Here is a 26,605-nt window from a genome sequence, read left to right on the forward strand (position 1 = left end):
AGGACATGTTTGATTTTCATAGGCACAGAAGAGTATGCTACAGGCAGAGAGGGAAGATGAGGTAAGAGAGCGCCTCCAATCTGCACCAGGGAGTGTTAAGGGACTCAACCCAATTACAATATTAATGATGTTTGAAATATAATATTTAATACATTTTCTGGTATTGGAACTGGTATTGGCTGAACAAAAGAAAGACCTATAGTTTGTTGAATCACGCAGGATTTTAGGTAATAAGCAACTTTTAAAAGCGAAATTTGTGGCCATTGAATGAAAATCTGTAAAAACTGAATGGATTTCTGCCTTACGATTATCAGTGGGGCACGGCGGAGCACGCACAGCGTCAATTCGTCCGATTTGAACAACTTCCTGGTCCGGGAAAATCTGACATTATCGCGATAGACAGCCTGTCTGTGTGCAGTTCCGCGGCGGGGGCCTGACGCTGGAATGCGAAACTACAAGTTATTTAGCCAAAACAAAAAAATTGACAAACCTCGGCGCGCCATTTCAGACATATCTCAACTCTCCTAGAGACTCAGCTATGGTCTGAGCCATGAGGGAGACGCTTAACATATGGTGAGTTTTATCAAGAGGTTCGCGCTAAAGCTCGCTGACTTTAGCATGGCTAGCTAGCTAATCCATCAACACCCAGGCTTGACAGCTGACCAGCCAACAGGACCGAGCTATGGCTAGCATTAGCAAAGTTAGCTGGCAGGCAGTTGACGAATTGAGTTAATCTTATTTAAACTTGTTTAGGGGATTGTCTTGCTGAATTAGTCACAGGTGACATTGGACAATCTCCCAGCGGTGGTAATGTTGTTTGCTGTAGTAGCCTCGCAGTATACCGGCTTGTTTGTTTGTCTGAGTGATGCACGGAGGCTAACTGATGCTGTTAACTAGCCTGCTAGCTAGCGATGGTATGTCGTCGTTGCTTGGTGCAATAGTATGGCTAAACAAACAACAACAGACTGACAGGCACCTTGCTAGCAACCGTGTGCTAATGTGAATGAATATCAGTGACGCTGGCGTGTTTTCTTTGTGGTTGTGTATTGTATTGTATGCCATTTCGCCTCTCTTGGTGAATAAATTATGCTCTTTATGAAAACTCAGGTTGACATGCCGCACAATTAGTATTTAATTGAAATATTGACTGGAATTACTGCTGACACATAGGGTGTGTGACAGACATTTTGCAGGCCAACAGTGCTAATGGGATTATTACAAGCATTCCCCTGACATCTTTTTGTCTTCAGATTTGTCTGTCATTTCTGCACCTTCAGGGGATGAGACGAGATCGGGTATTTCCGCAACTGCAGCTTTGGGCTCGTTGACTCTCTGTGTTGGCTCAGGATGGCGCAGGGAGGCTCTCAGCTCGACTACCACATCCTGCAGGACCTCAAGCAGCGTTTCCCAGAGATCCCAGAAGGGGTAGTGTCACAGTGCCTTCTGCAGGTATTCACATTAATAAACATACATATTCCTGCATATGCTTAAAAAGCTGTTTGGAGAATGTTGAAAATTTGTGACAGTGTGATAACCACTTGGGTAGAAGGTTGTTTTATTGTATGATATCCTGCTATTTCTGTGCTACTCTATCACCGCTTCTAGTATTGTCCCTTATGATGTATACTGGACAGTAAGGAAGTAAAATTAGTAATTAAGCACTTAAACACTCCCACTGATCCAAACTGCATGCCTGAGACCTTTCTTTTTCTGTCTCAGAACAACAACAACCTGGATCTCTGCTGCCACCTGCTGGCTCAGGAGAGTAATAGATACCTGTATGGAGAGTTCCATCACAGTCCAGAGGAGGGACGACTGAGCCGAAACCACATGCTACACATTAGCCTGGGCTACCCAGGCTCAGAGGCAAGCAAGGCAAATGGAGGAGCAGCAGGAGTAGGGCGCTCTCTAGTGCACAGCACTAGTGACAGTCACATCGAACCCCAGCGGCCCAGCTACCCTGAGCCCCTGTCAGCCCCTGCCACCATGGCCCCCTCCCCGGGTTACAATCCTTTCTTTATGAACGATCAGAGTCGCTCGGCCAGCACTCCCACTCCTCCACCCTCAATGCAGGGCATGTCTCCCACATACTCCCCTGTCCCACGTTATACTATGAACCCTATAACAGTCACACTCTCACAAAGTATACCTACTGTCCCACAGGCTCTGCAGATTCCTCCTGGGCACTACGCTAACAGCACCAACACCACCCTGTATATTCGACCCTCACCCTCCCAGAGCCCACAGCCAGCGCCTTGGTCATCTTCAGGAGCGGCTGTCTATCAGCATCAGCAGTCCCCCTACAGTACTCCCACATATGGCTCACCTTACAGCTCCCCACAGCATCAGGTCCAGCCCCAGCCACAGCCCCAGCCACAGCCCCAGCCACAACCCCAGCACCAGCAATATGTCTTCCTTCCTATTAGCTCCCCAACCATTCCCAGCATGCCCTACCATCACCAGCAACAACCCCAGCAACAGCCAGCTGTTTACAGACCCTACCACACAAAAAGCTCCCTAAAGAACCAGATAGAAATTACCCTGGAGGGTCCAAGACCACGCAGCAACTCACCTGTGCACACCCCTCACCCCCAAGGAGCGCTTTACATGCCCACCAGCCCCTCGCCCAGCTCCCCTTCGAGGGGCATCACTATGAGTGGACCTCCAGGCCCTGCAGCCTTTCACCCTGGGATGTACCTGCAGCACCAGGGCGCCACAAGGCCTCGGCCTGCCTCCTCTCCTCAACCAGGCCAATCAGCCTACACTTTCAAAATCAAAGTGTCCCCTGGAGGTCAGGCCCAGAGGCCGCCCAGCTCACCTCCTGTGGCCGAAGCTGAGTCTCTTCTCAACATAGTAGACCAAGGAGAGCACAGTGCTGCCCCTGCACCCATTTTACCCATCTCCGCTCTACCAGGGAACATTGCCAGTCAGTTTCACCAAATGCCCCGACGTTCAAGCTCAGGCTCTGATGACTATGCCTACACACAAGGTAAGGGATTCCTGTTTTTTCTATTACCCTGCATGTGTGTGTCACTAATGTTCTCCAGTTGGAGTCGATGTTTGATGTGTGTTTGGGGCTGTGCTGATGAAAATAAAGACTAGGCCAGCATTTAGCCTGATTATAGCTGATAGAAGACATTTAACTTCGTAGTTGTGTTCATGAAACCCCTGTTGAACAGAGTTTATCAATGTGTTTCAATTTGGAATTTGATGATAATTTTGTATCTTGGTGTTTGATACGTTTTCTATGTAACAGCAACATCCCGGTTTCATTCCAGCAGGATGCATTTGTTGCTTTTTGTAGCCCTCTCTCTGTCCCCATGTTTACAGTAGTTTTCACTCAAGTGATTTAAAGGGTTACGCTGTAAACTTTTTTAATAATTGCAACTTTGTTACATTTTAAATTGGCATCTTTTTATTTGAAACTGACAAATACCTGTTGAATAAGAGGTAAATGATTATCATTTTGTGGTGTTAAGCTGCTGTCTTGGCATAAGTGGAACAATTTCCTATACTCAGCCATATAAATTATGTAGGCAGTGTGACTGCTTTGTGTCTGTCCTCTTTAACTATTTTTGTTGTCTTGTGCTACATATTGTTAAAGTGGTGATTGTAAGAGTTTTTGTAAAACCAACATGATGCAAGTTTATCTTTTGTTTCAAGGTCTGTCTTTGTTACTGCCTTTTTAGTGTTTTTTCATGAGATGTTTTTGTCCAGCTTGTGTACCTTTTAATGTCAGTGGTTTGTAAATTGATGAAGAGCATTAACAGAGCACTAAAGTGAGATATGGTTTTATATAAAATTTTATTATTTACTCTTGAATCTCACGTATTCTTGGTGCGTTTCCCTCCAGCTCTCCTGCTCCACCAGCGGGCCAGGATGGAGCGTCTAATGAAGGAGTTGATGCTGGAGAAGCAGAAACTAGAGCAGCTCAAGGCTGATGTCAACAACATGGAATACGATGCCCTTCAAAGACGCTTTCGACGAGTCAATTCGACCAGTCTTATACCCAGAGTAAGGACTGAGCATGTACATTGACTCACCAGTACATTGTTGCTAGTTACGCATTTGCAAATTTTATGTCACCACAAAGCTTTTTATACATTTTGAGATGCTCACAATAGATAATGTACAACCACAGACTGTGGAATGATGAATGATTTTATCAGCTCAGGGGAATATTTTAGACTTTGTCTTCATCTGTCATGGAGGCTCAGGAGGGTCTAGCAGGTACATTGCAATTGACAGTCTGAGTTTGCATCAGCCTTTGGACTTCACAGCCATTTCAAAAAGCAGAGAAGGATTAAAGTTAACATTACAAACAATCAAATTCAGTTGTCCAGATGCAGGGAAAATGTAGCCATAAAAGTAATAATAAGGCAAATTGCATTATTGTATTATACAAATTGATTTCTTACCGATAAGAAGTTTGAAAGGGGCAGTTGGGAATGTTTGGTGGTCTGTTTTTGTGTAATCTAACTGGGTTGCGTGTTTGCACTGACTGCAGCCTGAAGAGATGACCCGATTGCGGAGTCTGAACAGACAGCTTCAGATTGATATCGACTGTACCCTGAAGGAGACAGATCTACTGCAGTCTAGAGGTATACATAAACACACACACACGCGCCACATGAACACACAGAAATGCACATTCCTACAGAAACCTTTGAAGTGTTCCTCTGATTTATTTGAAAGCATTGATCTTGAAAGAGCCAAGCCCAGAAGCAGACAGAGTCGGGTCCAAAGTGATGGATGGGGCTCCATCTCACTGCATACAGATGCAGCATTCTAACATGACCGGCTGGTCTGTGACAGGACACAGGCTGATCCATGGTTGACCCTCATTGGGTCTGTGCACAGTGTTTGGCTGGTACGTGATCCCTGTCGATTACGTAATTGATAACAGTACTGCCTCGAAATGCCCCTAACCACACTGTGGAAATTAGTTGCGATGGTTTATCTATTTACCTGGTGTGGTGAAGTTAGATGCTGAAACACTGTAAATGGCAGCAGGATCCAGAGTGTGACCAATTTACTTGCAATTAGCCCAGTGCCACTGAACATTTGGGCTGTGGTCTTTTTGGAAAACAAATCCCTTCCCAAGTCACGGTTGTCTTGCAGACTGCAGCAGGGTTTCCTCCGGGATTTATTTGTACTTTACTGTGTTTATCTGACCCTCTACCTTAACACGCTTTGCAGGGCCTTCTGTAGAGAAGCATCCCCACAGCATGATGCTGCCACGTCAGGCTTCATGGTTGGGATGGCATATTTCTGGTGATGTGTATTGTTTGGATTAGAGCCCAACCGGTACAGGATTTTTCAGGATGATACCAATTTTGATATTTGATAAATCTGATAACGATGTATTGGGCAGTATTGTATTATTATGATGATTATTATTGTTGTTGTTGTTGTTGTTGTTGTTTTTACAAACGCATGAGCAAAGATTTTTAATAAGTATCCTTTTCATTTAGTTATTGAGGGAGGATGGGGACTGTCTGAATCAGCTTTCACTGTCATTCATTGTCATTGTTTATGTCAAGTATTTTTCTGCTGGTCTAATAATATTCCCTCTCATATAACCAGTTCTAGCCAGCTGTTTTGAAATGTGATGGTCAGACATTAATTATCAAGGTTTTTGTTAATTCTGAAAAGGTGTTGTGATTCAGTTTTAAAATTTTGAGACAAACTACCAGTGTAAATAACTTTGGTCAAAGTTGTGAGTATTTGCAATGCACTGACTGTAACTGGACTGATGCGAGTGGATATATTTACCATTATGTCATTTAGGCAGAATGATTATAATGCTATATGTTAACAGCTTGTTAGCTGCCTTCCACTTACAAGCCATGCTAGAATTGTGGCTAACTAATTAAAAAGCTGTGAGCAAGAAAATTATCTTACTGTTTATTTCACATAAACATAAAATCAAGTTTGTCAACCTATAGCCTAAATAAAACAGGATTAGAACTGTTTTATGTTATAAATACAACTAAATACCATTTCTAGAGCTGCAACAGTGATGTTAACAGCAACTCTATAAACTCAATATCTTACTGGAAAGAAATCTAAAATGTCAGTAAAATAAATAATACATCTGATATTATCTAAAGTTTAGAGAGAATGACAAACACAGACATCAGTAAGTATTAGTCCTTCCTTCTGTCCCCTGTCGTCCTCCCTCTGCTGCTGGTAGAGAGAGGACGGGCTGCTTTGTCTCAGTCAGTAACTCAGTTTAAGATTTGTGGAAAACTGAGATAATCCGTTAGACGACGTACAGACAACTTTCGTTTTAGCTTCTTCATAACAAGACGCTATTAGCTCAACTACTGCGCTGTGGTTGTGTAAAGCATGCTGGGACACTGCGGACAAAACGGTAAAAAAAAAAATGCTTGTTGAACAGGTTTGATAATGTACTTATTGGCCTTTTACTTTTTATTGCACTGTTGCACAGTAACTTAAACTACAGTAGGCTAATAGTTGCCACCTTGAGTAATCTTTGAGTTATCTGTTAGTCAGGGTGTGCATGAGAGCGTGCTTAGCGTATGTGCCAGGGGACTGTGCTCTACCGTAGCTGACCCAACCTAGCTGAGTTTTTATTTGTTTGTCACAACATGAAGCAATGGAGCTTGGCGATAAAAATATTTCCAGGGGAGCACCTTATATACGGTATCTCAAAACAGCCTGTTTACCGAGAGAACTTTGTTTGCAGAAAGTTCAATCCGATTGCAAAAATAAATCGATAAGTCAAGTTAACATCTGAGTATAAGCCTGTAGCAGTCTTATATTTCTGCTTAGTGCTAAAACTGCGTAGTCTACTCTAAGCAGACAATAAAATCTAATGTTGATAATTGTTTCATAAATCATATTTGGAAAAAGCATCTCTGTTTATATGAGCACTCTAGAAAGTGAACTTATACGGTGTCTCTTATGTCAAGTGAAGAAAAAATAAGGCGCCACCTTCTGGTAAAATCCTGTAAATGTGTGAATTGTGTTTGAGTTGGCTTATTTATTGTAGCAGCAGTACTGGGGGGGAAAAAACGCAAGAAGGACTGAGTTGGTTGGGGCATGTTGCTTCAGGTGCCAGTGAGATGATTAAATACAATCCAGGACGGTCAGTTTGACCAATGGAACTATGAACTTTTCGATGCCAAAACATTTCACCGCAGTTTATAACACATAGAGACAGGGTTTTACAACTCAGTCAGGCTCAGTTTTTACTGCAATAATCATTTTTATCTCCCCGTCATGATGATCCTGATGTAAACACCAGAATTACGTTGTTCATGTTACAAATTGGTCTAACAGGAATGTGTGTGCACTTGCATAAATTTGATTGGCCAATATAGTGCGTAGCCAGACGATGTTTCATTATGTTGCTGTAAAAATTTAGCTAGGTTCAGCTTTTTTGACCCTGCATTCTGTTTTTTGCCTTGGTAATGTGCGTGACAATGAATGAGGAGGCTGCTTTTGTATTTCTGAACACAACAGCTTGTCAGGAGGCCCGAAGAGTGAAGCTGGATTTCTGGCTGGGATGGGCACTTCTAAACAAACCTCAGTATCTGATTTCTGCTTTCCTCCACAGGGAAGTTTGACCCAAAAGCAATCAACAACTTTTATGACAACATTGAGCCTGGTCCAGTTGTTCCGCCTAAACCTGGAAGGAAAGGTGATTATCCAAAGCCATTTTCAGGGCATAAACATGAGTCTTGAGATATTTTCAGGATGTGTAAAGGAAGAAAAATACCTGTTCTTCAGGGTAGGATCATATGTTAATACTGTTGCCAAGATACAGATTTTAGTTCCAGCACATTGAAGATTTGGGACATTTTTGTTTGAAAACCAAGAATAAAAGCTTAACTGACTTTGGTCTGTGTTGGCCTCCACAAATCTGTTGGCATGGAAACTAGATGAGAAACCTCACTATTAAGTGAATGCACATGTCTATCAACATTTATACTTGAATGGTTGATGCTTGAATGCGTGCCTCACACATATTTGTTGAGTGACAGCCATGGTTAATTCCAGCCCTGAGTTGATGACACTTAAATTGTTGTTACGTTATGCTCTTTATCGTACAAGTAAACGGTCTTTTTCTTGTCCTGCTTCTTTGTGTTTTTGTCAGAAGGGGAGCAGAGCTCCAAGCCAGTGCCAGGGCCTCAGAGGGATGAGGACTTTGAAGGCGCCCAGTGGAACTGTGAAAGCTGCACCTTCCTCAACCACCCTGCACTCAACCGCTGTGAACAGTGCGAGATGCCGCGCTACACCTGAGCTTAGCTCTGTGCTGTATTGCCCACCCCTGCCCCATCCCTCGCGAATCCTTGGATACTATAAGCCACACCCCTCCAGAATCTGCAGAATCTGTCTAGAGGTCTTCCCCTGTCAATCAATATATAAGCCCCTCTTACCTGCTGAGGAAGAGCCACTATCCCTTTCTGCCGACTTGTCCTGTTCCCATCCACTACTCTTGTGCACTTTGACCCTTTTTTCTGTTGGCGGATGATGAATCTTTTCCTGGACAGTTGGAGACTCTTCTCATGGCAAATGTATAAAAGAGGGAGTGACATGCTGCGACTCTGGCAGTGGTTGGGACGGGGCTTCAGAAAGGTCAAAGCAATTGAGGTTTGAGGAGGAGCTATGGTTTACCTAGCGAACATTCCACGCAGAATGAGTGACTGCCCTGTTTACACAACTGCGCCCATTCCTGAACTGAAAATGGAGGAACTTCCACTTTAACCCAGGACCTGTAACTCCCTCTCTGACAGTGGAACAGTGAAAGCAATGGTATATAAGTTCTGACTAATGCGAAATGTAGACTGTACACTGTATCTGGCTCTGTATTAGAGCTCATTTCACTGAAAGAAGAACACTAAAGAGACTTGCATACAAGTATATTCCTGGTACTTTTATGCATATTATGCCACCCTGTATTATGTGTTCAAAAGATGTCGATTTCCTGTGCAAATGCCTCAACTTGCTGTACTTAATAAAGGAGCTGATTCTATGTGACTTGACCATGCACAGCTAGCATGTGAGCATAGTTTGTCACAATTCACATACGCTCCTTTTTCCCAAATGAACCAAACACACTTTTTTTGCACAGTACATGTTTATTATGTTAGTAATCAAACCAGTGGAAATACAGCAGCAGATTGTAGTGGCATGCACACACACTCACTTTCACTAATGTTGCAAGAGGGAATTGGAGAAGTTTCTGACCACCTTGAATGAGGTTTGAGAAGACAGGCATTACCAGAGCATTTCTTCTGCCCCCCCAAGTCTCACCTCCCATGACCACACTGTCCTCCTTCAGGTTTGAAACTTTCCAGTTTCACCTTAATTGATCCCGAAATCCTCATAACACTACTTACCCACAGCACATTGCACTCTGGCATTTCCTAAAGTACTGTATCAGGGACCTTAACTTAGATGCAAAACTAAATATATTGATTTTTTCATTAACTTGTGATTTTCTTCTACAGCCTCTCACTGTCAGAAAACTTGTATTTTTTTTTTTACAGTGCCTACCCTACTGAGAGCATTCCCCTTCCTACAGACTGGAAAGATAAGGAGGCATCACATGGGGAGGTGTGTGAGCACATGCCGTGTGATGTGATCATGCAGACATGCACACACACTCAGCAGACATGGTCATTTGCCATCTTCCTTCCCACTGGTCTGCTTGGAATGAATAGTACTTTATTATGCTTACTGCACATACTTACATATAATACAACAACTTTATCAAAAAGCCGGTATAACGGGTTATGCTGCAGGCTTACATTGTTGGCCAAAGCTTTTACTGCTATTTACATGTGACAGACTCTGCTGTTCATTCACCAGTAAATGCTCCTCTCACCAGTATGATGTGATTTGGAAGGTGCCTGTGGAATGTTTTTACTGTCTTTAGGTAGCTGACCCTTTTAAATAAGGCAAGAGAAAATAAAGCCAGTCCATTGGAGCTTTCACCGTGCTTTCACCCATCTGTTATACTCTACTGGAGGAAGAAGATGGCCATGTTCCAAATGTTGTGTATCTCTGGGGAAATGTAGCATGTTGCATTTCCTTAGGTGTGCCCTGTCTCCCTCACTTAGTCATTCTCGGAATATGACTTCAATAAGACATTTTCCTGCCTGGAGCTGTTAATTCCCTGATTGGCCTGAGTTTACATCATTCCTTTGCCTCCTCTCCTCTGATTGGTTAATTAGTCCACCAATTCGTCCTGGTATGGGGTCAGTGAATCCATCTGTTCCCTCCAGATTTTCAGCCCAAATCTAAGACCTACTGGAGTTCCACTTAAAGGGGACGCAGATTTATCTGAATGATGACATTCTCTCCCAAATTAAATGGACTGGTTTTAGATTTCTTTTTCACAGCTGGGTTTTCTGCCAAAACCCCTAAGAGAGCACGCGGCTTCAGTCCAATAAGTGAGGATAGTCTTTGAGACAATAAGTTCACAGTATCAAATGGAAGAGCTCATTTCCAGCTCTGAAACTAACAGTAAGCGTTTGTTTTTCCTATTTTTCTAGTCTGTGGTTGTGCACTGTGTAACAGACAGAAAGTTCCTATTACTGAGAGGACATTGGTCAAACAGAGAGTCCTGGTTTCTCCTCTTGTCTCACATATTTTAGTAGTAGTCTTCATAGTTCTTCGGGTTGAGGCAGTAGAGGATGGCCCCTCCGAAAGAGAAAATGGTGGATCCCCAGGCCAGGCCATAGCCCCAGTTAAACTCATGGTACACCCTCAGGCTGACTGTCTCGATGAACTTAATGGGGAACAGGACCAAGCTGCAAATCTGAAGCACCACTGCAAAGGAAAAAGGGGGAAGAGAGAAGGTACTCATGTCAAAAATACATATAAAATGATGAATATTTAAAACACTGACCAACTTACAAAAGCTGGAGAGAGATACGAGGCATGCTAATGTCACTAACGTCCTACATTCACACTTGAAATAATGAAGCCTGATAGCCACCCTACTATGGACATACATTTTTTTGTCATTGTTTTTGTGTTTTTGGATTATGCCTCAGCTCTTCCTCTTCTTCTTTTTTGCTTCCAAAAGGACCCAATTTCTTTACGTACCTGCAGAGAACAGCATGACAGCCACGGGCTTGTAGCAGCGACTCCTGGAGCTGAAGCACAGGGACACGAGCGCCACGAGGAAGGAGAGCAGGGTGAGTGCTGCCCCCCCTAACAGCAGGGCCAACGTGGCGATCTGCCAGTCTGAGACAAACACACACACAAGGACAGAGAGGGGGAGGAGGGGGGGCATGAAATCACACTGAGATAGAGCGTGACATAGGTAGCTAAAACGAGGTTACTCTGGAGAGCTGTGTCTGCGCTGTTGACAGCAGGGAGAAAAGTGGAGAGATATGTGAGGAGGGATAAAAGGAGAAAAGAGAAAGGCAGCAGAGTGGGTCACAGGCCATATTGGTGAGCCACAGTAACACTGCCATGCTCAATCTCACACAAGAGAAAAATAAATTACCGCAGAGTAAACACAAACTATTTGTGGTTCAGGGGCTGAGCCGACTCCCCGTTCATATTCTGAGAAGCTGGCGATGGCTCATAATGTTTTGATGTGAGCCACTGGGGATCCACCGGGCCAGTGGCAGAAGAAGAATGTGAACCATGCAGCGAACAACCCTCGAAACCGAGCACAGCAGTTTGCGGCTGACAAGAAACAAACAACAAATGCACGTACGCTTGGCTACGCTCTGATTTCACCAGCTCAGTAATGGATCCCAATGCAGCAGAAAGACAAAGTGATTCTGTGAGGTGACTCAGATAATGAGTATCCCTCCCTCTCGGCTGATGCCAGCTCAGCAGCATTCTCAGCATTTCATTCAGATTTACTCCAAAAACACTCAACTGGAAAAAAAAAATACAGTCACAAACTCGCCTCCTACCCACATTGAAGTGGACACGAAAAGGGAACAAAAAGAGGAAGCCTTGCCTGTCAAAAAGAGAACAACGTTATATAGGAGACTTTCATTTGCTTTGTGCAAATGAAAAAAAAAAAAAATCACTTTAGCAGAAGAAAAACAGATTTTTAGAGACATAATTAGCCACGGGACGTTAAATGAGGATTTTTGAGAGACACGCTATATGTTATTGTTTGGAGGTTAAGATTCTGTTTTGTAACTTTGCTGTGTTCTCAAGGAAACAGGAGGTCTATATGTAAACAGGCAGAGGATATTATGATGAAGCATTTGATTACACAGGAGGAAATCATTTAAAGTACAGTGGGTGGGAAAAAAATAAACAACATCAAAGCATAAAGGGGACTGGGCTCTACATAAGTGATTCAATATTACAGTGGGTGGAAAAGTTAACACTGACAGACTTCAGTTTGAGTATGCTTTGTCTTTTCTTTTTTTTTTTTTTCAGTAAGTATACATGGTATTGTCTATTATGGAGAACAACAAATAAAAAGAAAAGATTAAGCAATGCCAAGAATATTTCCTCTCCATTGAGGCAGAAAATCATTAAAACATTCACCAGCGGGGAGAAAGTGACGGAGCATAAGCTGCTTAAAATACAGTTCCCACTCGTGTTGGAGGGAAACTTTATTCCAGGGGCCAAGCAGCTCAAATATAAACAAACATCAACTACTTTTGACCAAATATGGTTCAGGATTTAGAGTTTAAAAATGGGCCCTGTCACCACAGGATGTTGGAACGAACCCACAAAAAGCAGAGCACCCGTTCCCTCCAGCCTCCAGCTTGCACAACACGAGGCCCCCTTAAAGACTGACCCCTTGACTTTCCCTGCCACTGCCTCACTGTCTGCCTCTCAGGAAGAGGGCCACCGCGACGTGACCTGCAGCTGTCACAGCGAATTGTTGGTGAGATATCTTCTCTAGGTCAGTTTGGTGCCTTCAGCCCAGCCAGTCTGCAACCAAAAGCCTTATCAGTGCGCCCCCATGAAACAGGAGGATGCAGAAAGTCATCTCATCTCAGATTTGGAACACACCCTGTACGCTGTGCAAGAAACACAGCCAGAGTTGGAGTGCTTAAAGGCTTCGAAGAGCAGGGAGCGCCAAACTATTAATCTGAGCCCCGCATGATGACAGATGGAAAAGGAGATACAGTACACAAGATCCAATCTGAGCATTAATTATAGTCCCCTGTGTGCATGTCAGGGACTGTTGAAGTGTTATTTGAAAAAATCCTTCAGGGCCCCATTTTAGTTTCTTTGTCTGAGACAATGGTGGGAAGATTTGTGTCACAGAAGAGCCTCGAGTATCTCTCTGGCTGTCACACACACTCAAAATCACTTGCTCAGGGCAGCAGGATGGAGAAGTGTAGGTAGCGGGAAGATCTTCAACCAGAGGTCCCTGGTGCCAGAGCCCAGAGTCCTTAAGCCCTACCAGCTCTATGTAGCCCACACTGTGCCGTGACCCCCCTCTAAGAGAAGACAACCGCCACAAATACGGGATCGATAACGTATTATATTATTAATATGCTTTGCCATAACTGCGTCTGATAGAGCTGGACTCACTCGCACACTGGTTCCACATTTGTCCCCTCATCTCACACCAACCTGGCATCCACACACACTTCTCTTGCACGACCATTCCACATTCCTAGCTCTGTGTCGAGGCTGTATCTTTTATACTTTACCTCTGACCCCCATGCCTAAGTGTGTGCGCGTGTGTGTAAGAGATAGAGCGAGAGAAACGGAAAGAGATATGTGTCTGTAACAAGACAATATCTTATGATGTCTACTTTCTAATTCACACCCCATATTATTTTGTTTTCCCAGACACACGCATGCAGGCCTTGCTGTACAAGCTCAAAACATCTGAGCGGCCAGCTGGTGTTTCAGACTAACAGGATTTATTTAATGCCCGGAGCATGACACTGAGGAAATATTGGGGGGCTGACGAGAGGGGGGGTAGAAACTGATTACTGGGATTCAAATCAATAAGCCTAGCCAAGCAAAAGCCTGAGGAAATGGGCAGTTTGCTGTGTGCATTTACTGTGGTATGCTGCTGCTGAGAGCTGAGAGCTGACACGGAGACTGCATGTCTTTATAAGGCACCAAAGTGCACTTTGTCTGCGCTGACAGAGGAGGATCGGGGCCAGCATGACCCACAGTTACTCATCTCTCAGACAGAAAGAAAACGTTTTGTCAGTCTAACACAAACACAGTTCACAACTTAGAACACAGGAAGAAGTCAGAGGCGGCAAACAAAATAAATATATATATATACAGTAGGAGCACACGTAGACGCACACAAAATGTAAGAACCTATAGTCAGGGATAAAGTGCAGGATGAACCTGCTTTTATATTTGCGGAACAGAGTTCAGACAACTTTGAGCCTGGTAAAAATCATACTGAAAAAAGCACACACAAATATATCAAATATATGAGGCTATGATAATTTACAGCAGGTGGATGCAAAAAAAAACAGACAGAAGTCCAGAACTTTTAGTTTTTCTTATCAATTTTGGCAATTTCAAGGCTACATATTGTGGTGCTTGTATTGGACTTTGATTATATTGTAACATTTTGTAATTTGGTGCACCTTACAATCCATTGCAACCTAATACCACAAACTGTGGCCTAACGACCTGCCAGAGCTGGATCAGTTGCAATAAAAAAAAATGAACATTAAAGTAAATGACTGTTGATTTAGATCACATAAGAATTAATAGTTGCCAGGTTAAGGCATTTCCTGACATCATTGATTGTTGTTAATGCTGCTCAGTTCAACCACCTTCTTTTTTTTCTCTCCCGAATGACCAGCTGTGGTGGAAATATGAAATGCTTCCAGACAAAGCTTAATGGGGACTCCATAACAGAAGTTTCCCTAATAGAGAAAAATCAGCATTTCTGGAGTGCTTCACTTGTTTCCCTGGTTACTAATCTCCAGGCATCTGGATCTCTGGGGAGTTCTCTGCTCTGAGTTGCCCTCGCTCCTTGGCCGGTGAAGAAACCCACACAAAGGCTCATTTTGTGCGCAACAAAAGGCCAAATGAAACCCCAGCTGGACCGCTCCTGGCGGGGCAAAATTCCCACATCTTTCAGTGTCGCAATGGGCAAATGTTTCGGGGAAAACTTAACTAGCCAGATAAAAAAAAAAAAAAAAAAATCCAAGTTATAAAGGTATATTATTCATCAGACTTTCTTGGAAAACAGTAATGTGCACCCCATTGTTCACTGTCTTATTTCATGTAGAAACATTCTGCAGTTTAAATTAAGCAGGCAATAGCTAATTATAAAGTAATTAACATTTAGCACTCTCTAGGGTGGTGTTTTATAATTCTCACCCACAGAATAGATTGGTTCAGCAGCTCACCGTCTGCAGGGACCCTTTGTTATCCCTGCGCGCGGTGCATCTGACTTTCATTTGAATATGAATGTGGGTGTCTGTCTGCACCCCATGTTCTGCCATTTCCAGGGTGCAACATCCCTAAAACTACAACACCCAACCGGTGTAAAAGTTCCAAACAACATGGTGGCCCATCACCCCATCAGTAGTGTAGGCACATGAGCGTGTCTCTCACCCGTGGCCAGAGTGCTGTTGCAGGACCACTCCACGGAGCTAACGGGCTTCCAGCAGGACACCCACAGGGACAGGTAGTACTGGTCATCTGCCGTGACCCACGCCGGGCTCACCATGGCGCCGACATCCAGGCACAGTGCTAGAAAGACGCACACCAGTCCCACCAACTTCAGGGGCGTCAACGCCGACACCCGGACCTCCTCTCCGCCGCTCACGGATGAAGCCATTGCCTATCTAAAGTAACTCACTCATTTAAAACAAAAAGAGAAAAAAAGAAGGAGAAGAACACGTGTGTCAACGCCGCGGGGGTATGTGTCGTTCTTCAAGTTTACAAAAGGAGTCAGGTTGAAGTTGTGGTAGTCCCCCCTGCCCGTGCCCGTGCTGTGGGTAGCAGGATGGGGACCGCCGCTCACTCCGCGTCCCGAGTCCAGAAGACGCTGCTGCCGCTGCTGTGGTCCCAGCGCTCTGCTGACGGGAGTGAGCTGAACATCACTGAAATAACACGGGGCTGCACCTGCTGGGTCCTAGTGCCTACGTCCGCTCCCAGTTACGCAGCATCTCTCCCTCTGTCTCTCTCTCTGTATAGTCCTCATGTTCACTGATGAAGGGACAAGAACAATGTGGGAATTGAAGTGTGCAGCTTTTCATGGATGGATGGTGTATTTTAATCATTTCCACTGATAAACAGCCGTGGTGGAGGAAGTGTTCCGATCTCTCTCACACTGTTGAAAAAATACTTATACAGCCTAATACAAATAGGCCACTAAAGTTACAAGTAAAAGTTTTTTATTCATATTTTGACTAAAATAGAAAATAGCCACAGATGTGTTAGCAACAAAATTTACTGTACTAAAGTACCGAATATGCAGCAGAATGGCTCCTGTCAGTATTATTAGTATTCTGTCACATAGACTATATCTATAACTTATTCTTAAGGAATAAATACTGTGGAGTATTTATTTCTTAAATTGTATCATTTAATAAACATTTATACACATTTTCAAACTGAGTAGCTTATAATAGACTGTTAATCTGAAAAGTTACCAACAGTTATAAAAAAAATGGGGACAATCAAAAACATAAAACACTTCATCAGTAGTGAACATCACAAACTGACTTAACTGTATCGAATGCTGCATTACAAGGAAATAAAACAATTTAGACCTATAACCTGGTCACATCATCCACAAGAGACCACAGTCAAAAGCACAACAGAGAAAACTTTCAAACTTATCAACCTTTTATTATGGCTTCTTAAAAACTATTTTTTATTTCAAGGCTTTATGTACAATATGAGTTTCTGTCAGTGGACATTGTGGTGCCTAAAGACAGTGCGTAACCAGGAAAATTGTGGGGGTGCAAATGCTGTTTTAGAGGTTTTGCTGCTGTATTTTTGGGGAGTAATGTCAAATTTCTGTGGGATATTGCCAAGACTGCAACCATTTAACTTCCATCCAATGTGGGAAAAGAAGTTTTAGTGGTTTTGACTGCTTTTCTTACTCTCTTTCTCTGCTCTGTCTCTTCAGGTTACGCTTTGTTTAACACCCTATTTTCTGTCTTACACACACACACACACACTCTGAGCTGAGGGAAGCTTACACTGCTCATTTTTTTCCTAATTGAACTTGGCTAATTCTTTGTCCTTAGGGAAGAATCTCGGAATGAATCCATATTGATTAACACAGACACGTACCCACACATGCACATGTGTCTACACACACTTTTTAAAACAAAAGAAAATTAACTTCAGAGTTACATTTAAATAGAAATACAAACATCTGTGTTAGAGTCCTTGTTAATTCCCAGTCAGTGCATGTAAAATGTTATTTGCTGGTTGGTGGAACCACTGAATTAAAGAAAACAGTGATGAATAAATCAATTTAATCAATCACAACCAAATACATGTATTACTTCTTTTATAGGCAGGTTTATATTATGATGGGGAAAATCCCTCTTTCAGTCCTTCACAGCAGCTTTGATTTGGGCGTGTATGTGTGTGTGTGTCGTTGTGTCTGTCTGTCTGTGTCTGTGTCTGTGTGTCTTTGAGCTACAGGAGTGTAGGTCAACTGTTCCTGGCGGCAAAGTCTTTCAACATCATTACTGATGATTACAGATTGTAATCAGTAGAGACTCGATGGGTGAGAAAGAAGAAACACACACACACACACACACACACACACACACACACATACAGAGTGTTCTGGTCTAACCACACAGCAACAAAAGTCATCAATGCTAATGTAACATTGCTGCTGAGGGGTTACATTAACACACGTGATCACATGTGTGAGGTACAAAATGCTACTGCTGAGATTGAAATTTTAAATTGACTGACACAGAACATTAAGCAAAAGTTAAACCGCATGGAAACAAATTGATGACTCTTGTCTCTTCCTCTGCCATCAATAACCTGCTGGCAGTGCACCACAGCTGATTAGTTGATGAGCAAAAAAAGTAAAAGCAAAATTAAAGCAGGTGGGGAGTCTTTATTGTCCCAGAGGGAGACTTGTTTTCACAATCAGATGATATTCCACACACAGAGACATACAGATGTGCACAATATGTCAGGCTAATACTGCAGAAATATATATTGTGTAATAATAAATAACTGTAATTCATTGGAATGGGAGGAGATACAGTCATCTCTTTCAAAGAAAATGATTCAAAGAAGAACAATCTGTACTAGAAGCTGGTGTCAAAAGAAGCAGTCATTGTACAAACTGGATCTGGTGCTGGATGATGAAGTTCTTAGAGCGTAGGTGGCAGGAGGTGACAGGAAGAGGTAGGCACAAGTGGCGGGAGGGCACACAGTTCTCACCAGATCGGCAACAGAGCAACACAGTATTGGAAACTGGTATGTTCATCTTATTATTCAGATGTTGCAATAAACTACAAACTAAACCGCAAAAATGTCTGAAAAAGCCATTCTTTGAGTCTGCATGAGCTCATTCCTCATCCCCACCTGTGAAGTAACAGCAATTGGAAAGTGGGCAAACCAAACTTTGGAAAGTAGAATTGCCATTACATTATTAGTGCAAGGACCTCCTTTTGTTTTTATTACCAATAAGAAGAAAGATACAATAATTTTGGACAATTCTCTTTGTAGTGAAGATTCCAAGTTACTTTGGTTCAAAGTGTCATGTCATTTTTTTTCAAACTTGTGCAACTGTGGACCAATGCAGTTTTGTATGGTGTATTTGTCTTGAATTTGAACTGGAACAGTGGTTGCAGCACTGTAAAATTTAGAGCCAGCAGTGTGGTCTGCTTTGGTCTGTCTTTCTTTGCCCAACTCTCCTGAGGTTGAGTGAAGTCTTTTGGTTGCATGGGTTTACGGACTAACTGCTCAGAGAAGTTATGAAACATGCGGTATCTCTGTATCTCCCCTGTAGAGAGCCCTACATTTTCGTCCCTGGCCTCAATCGACCCTGCTTTTTCAGAATTGACTGATAAACAATTCCAAACCATCTCTCCACATGGCAGTTTGTGTTCCTTTCAAGTTCCCCAACAGCAGACCAGGGGGGACCACCAAGGGGGAAATGCCAAGGTAGCCCTCAAACAGGACATCGACAACACCTGGACAGAAGTATGGATTTTCCTCATCATGCGGGTCTCGGCATCCACTTTTTCAAGCTCTCCCTGTACTGTAAGACCTTCTTTAATTCAATTCAGTTCATCCATCATCTTCCTCCTGAGAAAAGGGGCTGTCTTCTAATTTTTCTGTCTCTTGCATGTCGGGAATCTTGTGTTGTTTTATCAAGTCCTGCATGGTCTTCAGATTATCCAGAGCAGTTTTGGTGTGGTGTTTGCCAATTAGTGTCAGCACACAGTGAGCAAAAGATTTTGAGTGCTGTGGTCATTGAGGTAGTGTTTTGCAACTTGGAAAGTGCAAATGTTGCAAAATCCTTCTAACCTTTGTCAGCTGTTTTTTTCCCCCATTGACTGAGTGACAGCTTTGAGCACGTGTGCAGAGCATTTACAGTATGTAGCACTGTGAACACTCTAATATCCTTCCACGTCTTCCGTTTTAAACAAAGAGCAAAACCCTGTCCAAGTCGTTGACAGTGATTGGTGGTATAGTGTTCATTTGTCAGCATTTCACAGACTGGAAGTGAAGGTGCAAATCTGACCACTTCCAGGAAGAGTGAGAAAGTGGTAAAGGAGTCTTTTGGTCTGACCAGGAACTTTGGATGCAACATTACCTGTACCTGCATTTATGTATAAAGTCTGTAAGGTCTTTCTCAGGTGTTGCACAACTATGCTTATTCCTGTTTCAGTGTACACATGTACACCAAAGGGGTCAACTTGAAAGTTCTGTATGTACCTCAGAATCTTGTTAAATTTAAAGTCACATTCCTTAATGATATTTTGGGTGAGGTAAATCTCCATGAAAACATCATTGTGAATTAATTTCCTTTTTCTAACCATCTGTTTTTTAAAGTTTACTATAGAAGAGCTGGTTCACTATAGTACTCTCGCAATTCTCCCTCTTCTTGTGTTGCTGCTGGTCTGAATTTTCTTTTTTACCTGTTTTGTGTGTCAGTTTTCCTCTTTGTAGCACAGATATCTTAAACAGGCTGGCTCCCTTTTCCTTTTAAAGAAGTATTTGCAGGAGGGGACTGTACAAACTGCACTGATGTTCAAATATGTACTTTTTAATTACCAGCTGTGATTTTGATATGATTATTTGATATGCTGGCTTTTCCAGGCAAGGGTACAACTGTGACTTTTTTTTCCCCGAAACTGTTGTACAACACTGAGAGGAATAGTAACCTCGGTAAACTGGTATAGTTTGGTAGGTACACAATGGAAATTATTCTAGTTAGAATCATTTGTTGTAGAAGAGTTACTATGTTTCCACAACTTAGTTCTATAAACAGCACAGAAGTGTATGTGTGGTCTGAAATAAAGATATGGAGATAAATGGTCTTTTTAAATGTATTTATTTTTATTTCATTTTTTATTAATTTATTTAAATTTTAATTTAAGGAATATTTCAACACATACTAATCATGTGCTTTTATCTTCGTAGCCTATATAATTTGTTTTCTGGTATACATGTAGAAAAACAATACGTTTGTTTAGAGCTTAAATTCAGTAAACATCCAACATTAGACCTATTTCAAATTTCAATTTCTGAGTCCAATTAAGACAAATACTAAGGCTGTTTAAATTCCGTTATCTGGGGTTACATATCCGTAGTGATAGTATGTTGTCATTAGTGATAAGGGTAATCTGTGTTGATATGTGGACTGTCCCTTTAATTGGGGGGAATGGGAAGTTCATGATCCGCTATACGCAAACACAGCTGATGCGCCTGCGCTGCACTCAGGAGCAGCAGAGAAGACAAGGGACCGTTTCTGCGATTTTTTGGGGACAAAAAGAGGTAAGCTGGTGTGATTAACTTTAATTTCCGTATCGACAGACTGTTTCGACACGAAGTAAAACCTGTCGTATACAGCGGAGGACTTTCTATCTACCCCCTGTGTGGTTTGAATCGTGTGTCGCTCGTTAAATCGCATCCGAGGCTGGAGGCGAACTGATCCTACAAATCATCCCCAGCTTGTCAATACACGGGGCGCTAACCACCAGCCTCAGCCCGCTCACCGACCTACCGCCGTACGGACGAGAACAGGCCGGCAACAGCCGCGGTTAAGCTCAGCCAACAGTGTTGAACAATGTTGTTGAACAATGCAGCTTCCATTTGTTGATTCGTCGCTGTGATTATGTGAGTAACGGGGCGGCGGCGCTTTGTTAGTGATGTCTCCGCTGCTCTATTTTGGGCAGCTACGAGCAGGATTTCCGTAACACATCCATGTGTAACACTGGCCTATAGCCGCCATTGGTCACCGACACCTCGGTCAAGGATGTCTCACTTTCACAACGCAGCAACGCCCTTTAACAGCAGCTCGTTAAAACAATATTAGTAGCTATCACTTCATTTTATCTTCAAGTGTTATTTTTCCCCAAAGCACGGAGGAAATGTCTGACATATCATACAACTATTCCTATGTACTGTATTCACTTTTAGTTAACCTTAACTATCCACTTTTAAAGGAAAATGTGGCATTATCCACTAGTCACTAGAATTTATTAGGTAATTTCTGTAGTGCAGGAGTCAAATACCCAACAGTAATGCTCGCTGGCTCTTATGTCACATTAAATGACTGTTTATCTTAAGAAAGAAACAGAGGAAGAGGTGTAATTTTCTGAAATGGGGCCAAAGTTCATTATTGTCCGGTGTGTATCTGCAGGTTCAAAACTATTTATTAATGTGTGTTTGTTTTCCTGCAGATAAATCACCCTAAACAGACCCGCAGGAATCATGGGGAGTGGTAAGTCTATTGAGATTTACATGAACTTCATCACTCGGTATATTTAGAAACTCTTTTCCAATTTCTTGTTCTTTATTTTCCTTTTCTATTGTGTAGATTTTCAACATTGTTTGACAAACACAATTTAGTCATTGGAATGTGATTCTTCAGGTTTTTTCTGTTTTCGTTAGCACACAATGCTCCATTCTTTTCTAGGGGTATTTCTTGTTTCCCTGCATTTTTGCAGCTTATTTATTTATTTATTTATTTTCAAGTCTCGTGCTGATCACACCTCTGAACTCATCACACAGAGGCCATTACTTGTTAGTACGGTAGCACATCATACATTACCAGGGCATGTTGCGGCATCTTGTGCACAGTTTCTGTCGGAGAGTTTATGTTCTTGTCCTGGATGTGTGAAACAGAGCGACGCTGTGTCTCACTAAGTTAATTCCTCCAGTTTCTCTTATGTGGCCCATGGATGGATGCCTAAATCAAAGGAACTTTTGTTTTTATGCAGAAATGTGGGCACTGGGTAGCGCTCGGCTCTGCTCTACTGCCTTTGTTTCAGTCCCCACCTCTTTCTCTCTCCCTTTTTTCCCCTTTTTGCATTTTTTTGGCATCTCTATCCTCTTCTATTTTTCAGTACTCTCTATCTTTGCTTAATTCTACCCCTTTGTCTCCTCCCTGCTGTTGTGCTTGCTGACTCATCCCTACCCTAATGTCTCCACCTATTATCTTGATTCATGTTTTTTTTTCTCTCTCAAATCTCTAAATCTCACATCTTTTCCCCCTCTTTGCCCTTGTCTCTTCTCTCCACCTCCACTTCTCCCCCTATCTCCCTCCTCTCAGTGTTCCTGCCGGCGGACGCAGCCCACTCTGTGCTGCGGCGGCTGCGCAGGGCAAACTTCTTGCTGGAGGAGATGAAGCAGGGTGACATCCAGAGGGAGTGCCGTGAAGAAGTCTGCACCTATGAGGAGGCCCGTGAGGCTTTTGAGAACGATGAGAAGACGGTGAGGGAACGAGTGAAACACCACATCAGACCTACAATAATTCCTCTCCTGAAAACTAAATACACACAGTACATACAATATAGGGATATTAACTCCTGCAAAAAGTCATGTGTTCAGAGATTTCCTGGTCAGCTTGTGCCAGGTTGACAAAAATTCATCACAGCTCATGCGGACATTAAACAACAAGTACAAGCAACAACACAATAAGCAAAAACACACAAGTATCAACAGGATAGTACAAAAACTCTGATTAATTTTTATTTGGAACAGTAGCAGGAAACAGGAGTCCCAGCCAGAGCTAAAAATCCACAAATCAATATTACTACTGCTGAGTAACTGATACCAGCCACCATATGAAAAAAAATTCAAGCTATTCCTCTCGGTGCTCTTTTGTAGGGTTCATATGTCCAGCAATAAATCCTGTGCCAAGACTGGTAGCTTGTGGAATGTTGGTGTTTTTTCAGGAAGTGATGTTTATCAGCAGGAAGAACAGCCGAGTGCATGCTAGAGGGAGGCGTATTTGTGAAACTATTGTGAGCGGCCAGAGAGCAAAGTCACGTAGATAGACGTGCAGTGGTCTCTCTTTTTGTTTGGGTGTTGTTGTCTGCTGCCTTTGTGTTGCAGTGATCCGTATAAAAAGTATTCATACAGTGGACACTGTGTGTGCCATGACTTTGGGTTTTGGAAACAGTTTTTGGACACCGTGATTACACTGTAGCTTGCATGAATGTAGCAGAGTATTGTCTTGAAGAAAATATTCTAGCAATCTTTTTGACTGTATGTGTCTTTGTTCTGACTGGCTGCAGAGACGGTTCTGGGAGGAATATGTGAGGGAGAGCAGTCCATCTGGAGGGCTGGAGACAGTGGTGGGTGGAGTCCACTCTCTCTACTTGATAGTGCCATTGCTGCTGGTTGTGTTCATCATCGCCGCCGTTGCCATCACTGTTTGGCGCTGCCACTCCCGCAAGCGCTCACAGCGCAGCCCCAGCCTGGGACACTCGCATCACGACCACGTTCTGTCAGTGGTCTCTATGGACCATTGGGGGAGGGATTACCACCATGGTGACCAATCAGAACTCAGTGTCCACAGCAGCCCAGCTTATCCAGGCTCAGAGATCACATCAGGGAGAGGAAGTGCTGGAGACCCACCGCCATCTTATGAGGAGGCTGTCGGCCATGCAGATGTCCAGATAGAGACGGAGCCACCTCCACAGTACGAGGATATAGTCAACACCAGCGCTGCTAGTGTCAATGGCCCTGGGAAGTAAAGCTGTCCTTCACTACCACCCCAACAAAAGCCCTAACCTACACTAAGACTATCTTATCATCTAGCAAAGCCACTATTGTGGTTTCACCAGCCTTCCTCATTCAACACAAACAGAAACACTAATAATTGTCTGGTCAATGGACTAATGCAATCTTTGCCAGAGCCAGTGCTGTTGAAATTTGCACTAACTTTTCATCATCGACATGAAGTGTTGGCAGAAAGGAGCAAATAATACTGCAATACCAAAACCAACCAACACCTCTGCTGAATTTCCTAAAGTTGCATCTATGCTGTCACACTGTAGCAAATTATTTAACTGCAGGCATAACAAATGTTGCATGTGGTGTAAAGAAGAAAAGGTTAGGGTTGCCATAATGAAGGACAACTATTCTAAGTGTATATAGGGTTTGGACCAATGCTTTATTGAAGGTTAGTGCCAATTTTTAGACTTGAATGCTTAATAATAGATGTTTTGCTCCTTTTTCTATGTTTAAATTTGACTGCTCAAAAGTAAGTACTCACTGTTTCCATTTACAGTTTTCTATACTGCAAAACTTTTGTTTTGCAAGATCAAACAAACAACAGCATTTAAAACCACAAAAAAATTCCAGTGAAACTCAGACTTATTAAAGTTGCATTCAATTATTTTTGACCACCTGGGGGCAGAAGAATCAAAAACAAATTCAAAATCAGGTCTATCGTTTGTTATAGCTAGCATGTTAGAGTAGCAAACTATTTTTTAATCATACACATAAAAGTCGTTTATGTCTTTACACCTGCCCATTTCTGCTGCATCCAACATGCTGACTACGAAAACCAACTGCTCATTTACTCTCTAATATATCCCAGGCCTTAAAATGCGCCATTGTTACAAGATAATCTGTGTTACTCACCTCATCTTCATCAGAGCAACACGAGTTTTATACAACTGTTCACGCCTAGATGACTAATCTAAGTCAAGTACTTTCTTGTTAGCTCTGGTTTAGTTGACCAGTTCATGACAAAAATATCTGGGTCACCAGTCGCTCATTTACTTCAGCTCTTTGCAGTGTCATGCTGGGCAGGCAGTGTATGTCTGGCTTGTCTGAGCTTGTAAACTGGTAAATCACTGTCCACAGTTGTATATTGGGTGGTTAAGGAAGCATTATAATGCAATATTAGTGACTCTTCCAAATTACAGTCATTAATTTGATTCATTGTTGATATCAAAAATACCATTTAATGTAGGTTTAAACAATCAAGTTGTCAAACTAATGCATTGGCCCAACTTCAGTATACACTTGTGAATGTTTTTGAGCTCAAGGTAAAGGCCATCAGTTTTAAAGGGTGTGCTGAAAAAAATTTTGTGGATGTGTGTCATATGTGCTTACATTTTGGTAATGCATGCAGCTTGGTCTGTACACTTGAGGTTGGATCTGGTTCTGCACCGTTTGTCAATGGTCAGTGCTCGCTAGTCCATGCTTATGTTTGGGCCGCTGACAGTTGCTCAGAGCCTGCTTTAACTGTGAAAATCTTTCCCCTAAAGCAAATGTAACTGAGTTGAATATTGCTACAAAGTCTTCTGCTGTGCTAGTTTCACTAAAAGTACACAGAGGATACTTCAAATAGGTTTGCAGCACAGTAAATGTAAGTTTTGGAGTGACTTGCACAGGAATGTGGGACAGAAAGCAATAGAGACAGAGGCTTTTGGGAAAAGAGTTATCAGAGGGGAAAGGCTCTGTATTTAATTTCATTATGGACAGAGTCCATGTTTAGCATGTCTGATGTACCTGTATATAAATATGTATAGCCTGTGTGTGAAAGTAAGTTACAGTGAGATTGTTTTTACTGCATAGGAATGCAGTGAACACATTGATACTAATGTGATGATTATACACCAGTCTGTGAATAAAAGAAGGCACTTTGTGTGTAAGCTCAAAATGAGCTGTTAAATGGAAACTAGGACAGAGTGGTTTGATATCTTCAGTGTGACTCTCAGCAATAACGATGTCACTGTAATCTGAAAAAGTGCTCATAATCTATATGCAATGTTGCTGCGTACACTCTAAAAACCAAATATGTCTAATTTTCACTTGATACTGATAAATGTTACACATTTCCTATCTACACCTCACAGACTTTGAGCACTGACTCTTATTGTTATTGTACTTTGTACTGAGTTGACCTTTGAACCTCAGCACTTGCTATGACCTTGAACTGAGTTGTGCTGGTAGGGGTAGCCATTTTGGTAAGGTCAGTTGTACTATTACTTACAGAGCCCTGTTTTTACAATGCCTTATCAAACAAACAAAATGTTATAAATCCTTGATATGTGCAAAAGCTTGAATTAATTTGTAATAAAACATTTTAAAATATTCCATGTTGAATTTCTTTCAGTTTCTCAAGAACTTAATCAAATGAGTAAAAATTTATTTTTGTACTACTACGCGAGTGTCTAAACCAGTTTTCTACAGTTCTTCCTGCTGGATTCCCCAAACAGTCATCGTTTTACAAACA

At 42.4% G+C, this 26,605-nt stretch overlaps 3 protein-coding genes across 4 annotated transcripts; 2 read left to right on the plus strand and 1 right to left on the minus strand.

Moving 5' to 3' along the window:
- The first annotated feature begins 382 nt into the window (after nucleotides 1-382).
- Nucleotides 383-9,021, plus strand: tab3 (TGF-beta activated kinase 1 (MAP3K7) binding protein 3). Of its 2 annotated transcripts, XM_056379039.1 has the most exons (7): nucleotides 387-573; nucleotides 1,278-1,449; nucleotides 1,720-2,989; nucleotides 3,854-4,014; nucleotides 4,508-4,601; nucleotides 7,586-7,669; nucleotides 8,126-9,021. In XM_056379039.1, exons 2-7 carry the CDS (start codon nucleotides 1,348-1,350, stop codon nucleotides 8,269-8,271), a joined length of 1,857 nt encoding a protein of 618 aa, XP_056235014.1. In that variant the 5' UTR covers nucleotides 387-573; nucleotides 1,278-1,347; the 3' UTR covers nucleotides 8,272-9,021. The 2 variants fall into 2 exon arrangements, with proteins under 2 accessions (XP_056235015.1, XP_056235014.1); XM_056379040.1 differs by lacking the exons at nucleotides 7,586-7,669; nucleotides 8,126-9,021 and adding an exon at nucleotides 4,696-7,570 and having other exon boundaries at nucleotides 383-573.
- A 69-nt stretch (nucleotides 9,022-9,090) lies between these two features.
- tmem47 (transmembrane protein 47) lies at nucleotides 9,091-15,994 on the minus strand. Its single transcript, XM_056379044.1, has 3 exons — nucleotides 15,520-15,994; nucleotides 11,086-11,226; nucleotides 9,091-10,806 (listed from the first exon to the last, which is right to left on the minus strand). The coding sequence occupies exons 1-3, from the start codon at nucleotides 15,743-15,745 to the stop codon at nucleotides 10,628-10,630; spliced, it is 546 nt and encodes a 181-aa protein (XP_056235019.1). The 5' UTR covers nucleotides 15,746-15,994; the 3' UTR covers nucleotides 9,091-10,627.
- Nucleotides 15,995-20,695: 4,701 nt separating this feature from the next.
- Nucleotides 20,696-26,463, plus strand: prrg1 (proline rich Gla (G-carboxyglutamic acid) 1). The gene is made up of 4 exons (XM_056379042.1): nucleotides 20,696-20,901; nucleotides 21,810-21,850; nucleotides 22,682-22,842; nucleotides 23,649-26,463. Exons 2-4 carry the CDS (start codon nucleotides 21,841-21,843, stop codon nucleotides 24,108-24,110), a joined length of 633 nt encoding a protein of 210 aa, XP_056235017.1. The 5' UTR covers nucleotides 20,696-20,901; nucleotides 21,810-21,840; the 3' UTR covers nucleotides 24,111-26,463.
- The last annotated feature ends 142 nt before the right edge of the window (nucleotides 26,464-26,605 follow it).

Source organism: Seriola aureovittata, chromosome 6 (assembly GCF_021018895.1).
Source record: "Seriola aureovittata isolate HTS-2021-v1 ecotype China chromosome 6, ASM2101889v1, whole genome shotgun sequence".
Lineage (NCBI taxonomy): Eukaryota > Metazoa > Chordata > Actinopteri > Carangiformes > Carangidae > Seriola > Seriola aureovittata.

What these genes read in the sequence shown, in the direction of transcription:
- tab3 (XM_056379039.1), top strand. Translation starts at nt 1,348, where the DNA reads ATGGCGCAGGGAGGCTCTCAGCTCGACTACCACATCCTGCAGGACCTC. An exon ending in TGTCACAGTGCCTTCTGCAG is followed by an intron (nt 1,450 to 1,719) that starts GTATTCACATTA and finishes TTTCTGTCTCAG; the next exon opens with AACAACAACAACCTGGATCT. An exon ending in GCCTAAACCTGGAAGGAAAG is followed by an intron (nt 7,670 to 8,125) that starts GTGATTATCCAA and finishes TGTTTTTGTCAG; the next exon opens with AAGGGGAGCAGAGCTCCAAG.
- tmem47 (XM_056379044.1), bottom strand. Translation starts at nt 15,745, where the DNA reads ATGGCTTCATCCGTGAGCGGCGGAGAGGAGGTCCGGGTGTCGGCGTTG. An exon ending in CAACAGCACTCTGGCCACGG is followed by an intron (nt 11,227 to 15,519) that starts GTGAGAGACACG and finishes TGTTTGTCTCAG; the next exon opens with ACTGGCAGATCGCCACGTTG. An exon ending in TGTCATGCTGTTCTCTGCAG is followed by an intron (nt 10,807 to 11,085) that starts GTACGTAAAGAA and finishes TTTCCTTTGCAG; the next exon opens with TGGTGCTTCAGATTTGCAGC.
- prrg1 (XM_056379042.1), top strand. An exon ending in TTGAGAACGATGAGAAGACG is followed by an intron (nt 22,843 to 23,648) that starts GTGAGGGAACGA and finishes GACTGGCTGCAG; the next exon opens with AGACGGTTCTGGGAGGAATA.